The sequence below is a fragment of the Tamandua tetradactyla genome, chromosome 6 (assembly GCF_023851605.1).
Source record: "Tamandua tetradactyla isolate mTamTet1 chromosome 6, mTamTet1.pri, whole genome shotgun sequence".
In the NCBI taxonomy this organism is placed as follows: Eukaryota; Metazoa; Chordata; class Mammalia; order Pilosa; family Myrmecophagidae; genus Tamandua; species Tamandua tetradactyla.
Window position 1 is genome coordinate 123964732 of NC_135332.1, and position 6997 is coordinate 123971728.

At 40.0% G+C, this 6997-nt stretch overlaps 1 protein-coding gene across 2 annotated transcripts in view; it reads right to left on the minus strand.

Annotated features, from left to right (window-relative positions):
- Window positions 1–6181, minus strand: part of TPD52 (tumor protein D52) — a 115618-nt gene extending 109437 nt beyond the window's left edge. The window contains exon 1 of one of the 2 annotated variants that reach the window (XM_077167060.1): window positions 5904–6181. In XM_077167060.1, the coding sequence (XP_077023175.1) occupies window positions 5904–5922 (19 nt within the window). In that variant the 5' untranslated portion in view covers window positions 5923–6181. Of the gene's footprint in view, window positions 1–5518; window positions 5670–5903 lie in introns of those variants that run through there. The other variant, XM_077167059.1, reaches the window with a different exon arrangement.
- Window positions 6182–6997: the final 816 nt, after the last annotated feature.

Sequence of the window (6997 nt, forward strand, 5' to 3'; positions counted from 1 at the left end):
GCTGGTCAACCCTCTGCTAAATGCCCTGACAGGCATAATGTTTGTATTTTTTCCTTCTTTACAAAATTTCACTACTGGCAACATACCCCTTGCCCTTCTCAATTTTCATTCAAAGAAAACTTTTTCTAAAATGTGTTGAGATCGCCCATGCCTCCTAAGCTCAGGCCACATTAGAAACAAACAACTAACTTTGATAGAATATGTAAAACTTATCTATGAAAGTATTTTCCAAACACCCTTTAGATAATAAAAATGTAACCAACACTGTCTCTTCTTCTATCTGTATATACACACACACATTCTCACACACATACTTCAGGAGCACCGATTTAGCTTCTATTTACTGACCAGATGCTTAGTGATCAAGTATAAAACAATAAGCATTATTGGAATATACATTCCTGTCTCCCTGCCAAACCATATTCTTCTCTAATTCTTGTTCTTTTGTTTTGATCCAGGGCCCGGGATTCCCCTCCAAATTGAGAGCAGGTCATTGTATTACATGACCAGGACGGACATAAAGGTCATCAGACCTCCTGGGGGAAAGAATGTATAAATGGTATTGTAAACAAAGCATTAAAACTCCCCTCCCTGAACTGTGGAGCTGTCTTCTGGGAGTCTGAATTCTTGAAGACCATTGTATAAAGATATAACTTTTACAATGTGACTGTGTGATCGTGAAAACCTCGTTTCTGTTGTTCCTTTTATCCAGGGTACAGACAGATGAGTACAAAAATATGAATTAAAAACCAAACCCTCCCCTCCCTTGATCACTGTTGATAACAAACCTCCAACACCCTGCGTCAGAGATCCTGCCGAACCTCCGTTGTTACACCCTTTGAAATGTCTCTGTCATGAGCCCCTGCACTCCCCCACCTCCTCTGCGGAGCGCTAACCTCCATTTTCCATGGTCAGCCGGGACTGTGAAAGATCTTCTCCTGTCCATAATAATAATAATTAATAATATTATAATAATATCGTATATTATATATTACATAATATTAAAATAATAATATAATATTAATAATATATAATACTATATAATTATATATTATATATAATAATAATAATAATAATAATAATAATAAACTCATGTCTGTGGGGTACGAGGGTAGTTCGGTGGTATAATTCTGGCCTGCCATGCAGGAGACTGGGGTTCGATTCCTGGTCCATGCACTTCCCCAAAAAATGAACAAACAAACAAACAAAAAACCAAACAAAAACTCAACAAATGGTGCTGCAATAATGGGACACTCACATGGAAAAAGAATGTGACCCTGTCATACAGCATACGCAAATTAAAAAATAAAAATGAATAAATAATATAAATAAATAAATAAATAAACTCATGTCTAACTCCATGCCAGGCATATTCTTTGGTCTTAGGACTGGGCTGGGTTCGAACATCTGTTTAATCCCATTGAATCTATTTATGATAGAAAGCTTTCCAATAACCCTATATGCAATACAACAAATATAAATGGACTATCTACTATATATACATTTGAACTGAGTGTTCGTGTGACACTTTATTTCTTGATAAGTACAGATACCTACAGGTTAGAAAAACTATTACCTTTATTACTTCAGCCCTCCTGTTTGGGCCATAAATTTCTTTTCCACACCATAATGCCCCTAACAAAGCTCAGAATATACTGGGTGAAGTTTGACCCCATCAAATAAGTTCCCAATTCAAAAGTTTTATCAAGGTCAATTTATATGCATTTTTAAACTAACATTTACATTTGTGTAGCTGCAATATGAAACACACCCACCATGCATATAAGCCAAGACATATAAATAGTCCCGTCTGAAACTACTATTGTAAGTACTGATTACAAAAGTACCAAAAAGGAAAAGACACAGAGAAAGAAGTACTACTCAGAGCCATGCAAGCTAATCCTTCTCAAAAAATGTCATCTATAAAATGTTTGCCCTTAATATTGTATTTTGTTAGTATAAATAACACAAAAAGATCCAGAATAACCAATGTGGTAAAAATAGATTAAAATAAATATTTACGAGAAACACAAAGGTTCGTTCTTGTCTATATTTTCCAATTTTGCTAAAATGAAAAAGTATTCTCAGATACCAAGAAGTATTTTTGAATGTTAGCTTTTTTTTTTTAACTTCTACTAGACATTTAAATCTCTTGGACATTTTCTAATAGAAATAACACTGCTGAGGTTATGGCCTCAGCACAGCTGGTACCCATCCGGTTTAAAAACTGAGAGAGAGTCTCAGAACAACAAATCAAGTTGAAGTAATTAACTCCAAAAAGAAAACAATACAATTCCACCCCACAGCAAAATGATCAGAAGCACAGAAGTTCAAACAATGGGGTTATATTTTTGTTTTGAAATATGAGAATACTTTTTGTATCATACACATAGATTATTCTCTTTTGAGATCTTGCTAAAAGATCACAACCCCTCCTACCACGGAGCTTTACCCCTAGGGACCAAGCAGGCTGCTGCATAAAAATAAACGCAGGAAGCGAACAGGAGCTAACACAGACATTAACACCATATGGAAAGCAAGACTGTTGACCAAAGAAATCAACTGCCCGGGTGGGTCACACCCAGAGATTTGGGAGCAGGCTCGCCAAACTGTTATCGTTTATATCATCTATACATTTGTTTTAGTTTTAAAGAAATGACATATGTCACATTTTTGCTATTTCTAAAGCATAATTGCAATGTTGAAATTACAGTGGCAAGTTATTGTGTTATGCTGTTTCCTTGCAGCCTTCTCCTTTCCCACCCCTGCCCCCTTTTTTTGGTCTCAGCAGCTCTCCCTCTTCCCCTTCAAATAACAAACATTTTGTTTGGCTTTGTTTTTAATTCAAACAAAAAAAAGAATAAAATGTTTAATGGCATGATGGGTGACTGTCACTTCAATGTAATGAAGATTATTACTAACATAAGGGAGTACTGGAGTATAAATACTTATTCCTCCCCATAAACGACAGTCAGGAGATTTTTTACAAAAGGGTGCTCTAGTTAGCAAGCCTCACTGCATATTCAACGTAGAAAATACTATACCCGCCAAATGTGCTGCGCTGAGCTTAATGCTTACAAACTCTGAGAGGCACTACGCATTTTAAAGTATTTTAAATCATTTGACATTTATTGAGCTCTCAGTATAAGCAGAGTATTTTATACAAGGCCTGGATATAGGAAAGGTGGAAAAATTGTAGAAAATGGGCCTGACATTAAAGAGCATTAGAATATACAGTTAATAAGGCAAACTTCTAAGCTCATTATTAAGCTTTACAGCTGTTAAATAAAATTGGTTAAAAGACATACTTTGACAACTTCATATAAGAAGGAAGGTTTAAGGAGACATTTTCAATGTGGAAATGCCCTTCAGAGACGTTTAATTTTACATATAGATTTTTTTAAGGGCCAAAAGTAACAAAACTCCATGTACACTCAAAAAGTAAAGTTAAACAAATTCTGATTTTCTAATTTTTTTTTCTTAGTTCTATATTCTCTGCAAAATCACAATTCAGGAAACAACTGCAGAAGTCTGTACCCTTATTTCACTCAACATGTGCAAGTTTAAAATCCCAGATTCCACTTTTTTCACTTTAAGCCAGGCCACCATCCACTCTGCTAGTTCAAAGGCCTTACATAGAAACTCACTCTTCAACCCAAACACAGCCCCTATCAGCAACTTTCTTAGCCTAATCACTGAGTTCTGCTTCTTGAGAATAATGAGGAATAAAAGGACAGGAGGAAGTAGGAAACAAGAGATTGACAGGGAGGGAGCCAGAAATCCCAGCAGCTGTAAGCTGCTCATGGACACTCTTCCCTTTCATCTTGGGCAGTTAACAAACATTTCTGGGCACCCATCATGTGTCTGGGAACATAAAGACGGCAGAGGAGCGGCCCTCACTTATCTGAGAGCCTGTTGGAAACCGAACTAAGATGGAAGGACCATCCAGGCAGACAGAACGAAACCATAAGGAAGGTCACGTGGTTCCCACGCATGAGAAAGAGCGAGTCAGCAAACCTTCCCAACAGAGTGACTCATCTGGACAACATCCTGCATCTCTCTCAGTTGAAAGAATGGATTTCCCTTGCCCTCAAGGAATCGCCATTAAAAAAACAGGACCTAGCATTACTAACAAACTTTGGTCAAATGCTGACCCAAGAAAACATTTCAAAATTAGAAACAGAAAAGACTTACAAGGCAAAGAATTTCTAAAATGTCTTAGGATTATACAGTTAAAAAGCACATTCCTACAAAAACCACACAAAGTGTATTAGCAAACTGGAATACTGCAGTGATTCATACCAGCCAAGCTAGAATACAATTATGCAATGAAACCGGTCACTCCATTTGAAAAAACTTCAGAAGCTGGCATCAGTTCACCTAAGTCACACATGGCTATATAATTATTTGACACATACCAAATGCAGAAGTTCTAAAAACATCATTACGTATAACATTTCTATAATATAATGTATTGACTACTATAACAGACTAGTATGTACATTCATGTTCCCCCCCTCCCAACCCCCATTAAAAGCCAAACAGAATAACACTGGCTAACAAGGTAGACCCTGAGCCTTCTCAACAAGCTCCCCAACACAAACATGAAATATTATGTGCCAATCACCACTGTTACACAACGGTGGTCAAAGCTGAAGTACTACATATGTTTCCAACCGCAAGAACTCTAAACAATACTATATATTTATATATATGTCAGCATACATACGTAGTATGTATATAATACACATTTGCATAAAATACATACTATATATTGTATATAATGTTGATATATAAATCATTAAGTATGAGATTAATTCAAGGGGTGGGGGGAAAGATTGGAAGAGTGCAAAGAGGTCATTCTACAGCTTATCAAAAGTAAAATACAAAAGAGTACATTTGTGCTACTGACATAAAAACTTGCATGCATGAAGGCAAATACTGGAGAATAATAATTAAAAAATGAAGCCCGTTGTACCAGGGCTCAAAACAGGGGCAATTCCTAACCCCAATTTCCCAATATTTACCTTAAAAGTGTTAGTTATTTAAAGCATTTTCATATATATATACACACATACTTTTTAAAAATCTTCCCACATAACTCTGTTACAATCGCTGGGTTATTAGCAGAAATCTCTAGGATGAAGAAACATTTATTTCTGAAAAACATGTCCTACTATTTCTACATCTCTCAAATAATTCTATTTGGAACAATTTTACTTGAGTTACTATTTTAAGAAACAAGTGCATAATAAAAGCTTTTGTAAACTAGTCGAAGAGTTCTATGTTGTGGGGTCGCAACTTGGCAGATAAAATACACTTACACACGAAAATTCCCTCCCGTCCCACCCCTCTACTATTCGGAGACACCCTGCATGTTAAAGATCAGGGTTCAAAAGGACCTGCATCCTTAACAAGAAACGAGCCAAAGTCTCAAAATGGGAGAGGGGAACATTCTTCCACTGGGGGGTGAGGAGGGAGGCGAAATGACCCAGAGTCCTCAGTTACCATTACTCACAAGCCCAGCTAAACTGCCCTCCCTCTGCACTGCTTTCCATCCAAAGCGCATCACGATGCGCGGCCCCGGTTCACAAGCGTGGCGCCAGCCCGCCACCTCCCAGAACCTTCTCTCTCTCTCTCTCTCTCTGTCTGTCTCTCTCTGTCTGTCTCTCTCTCTCTCTCTCTACCCCATAGAAACACACACTCACACCCGGAGACACATGCGGCCCCAGCAGCCCGTTTCGCCTGCCCACGCCGCTCCCTCCAGCTCCGGCTGCCCCAGGATGATGCATCCGGAGCAGAGAGAAGGCTCTGCACCTGCTCCGGGGTCCGGCCACGCGCAGCCCCACGCCGGGCCCCCGCATGCCCCAGGGCGCCGTGGCGGCGGCTGCCCGCGTCCTCACCTTGCTCGCCGTGGTCCATGTCTCCAGCCCGCCGCCTTGCGTCCTCTGCGCCTCCGCCGCCAGCAACCTGTCCCCGCCTGATCACCCCGCCGCCGCGTCGCGCTCCTCCAGGTTCCGCCGACGACTCCCGCGAAGTCCCCACCCCCGAAGGCGTCGGGAAACGCGGCGCCGCCCGCCCCGGGCGAGGAGCGCTCTCCCTGGGCGTCACCCAACCACCTGACCCGGCCGACCTGTGCGCTTCGCCACGTCGGCGCGGGAAGGAGGAAGGGCGGGCGGCGCCGGGCGAGGAGGGCCGGCGCTGCCCCGCTCAGGCACACACAGGAAATGGCCCGAGGAGGGAAGACTGGGTAGCGCGGAGATCGAATCAACCATGGAGGCTGCTTGGAGGCGAGAACCCACCCGCGTCTGCATTTCACCATCAGTTGTTTCTCAAATGAAAAAGTTTCCTCTGAGGCAATGGAGATGTCCCTTTTCTGCCTCTGAGGACACCTGCTCTTATCTAGTTACAGAGTAGAAAACGCAGTAAAGTGGTTCAGAAATGCCGGTGGCTCTTTTTCTCCCCTTATATTCTTAATATCCCCCATTCTGAAATAGTCATAATAATAATATTAATAATAGCTTCAAAACTAAGACAGAAACAAGCAGAGGCAAAATTACAAAGCATCTCTTGAAAAGTGATATATTCTGTCTTTTCATATAGAGTGCAGATTTTTAGGTTGACGAATTAGGAGTATTTCCATGTGATAAAAACATGACCGTTTTGAGTCCAGGATTGAAGATACCACTCTCTCTTAAGGAAAATGAAATGTTTTAAATTAACTAAAGGGCAGAATTATCAACAGGAATCTTTAATTTAAAACTTTTCTTTAAAAATAATTTCAAATTTACAGGACAGTTGCAGAAATAATACAAAACCATTTCAGAGAACTCCAACATATCCGTTTCCACCCCACTTCACCCCCCAGATACCCAGAGCCAACAATTTTTATATTTTGCCACATTTGCTGTATCATTCTATCCATCTATGGAGACATTTGTTTGTCTATCTACCAAGTTTCTAAACATAATACTTCCAAAATAGTTTCCTAAGATCA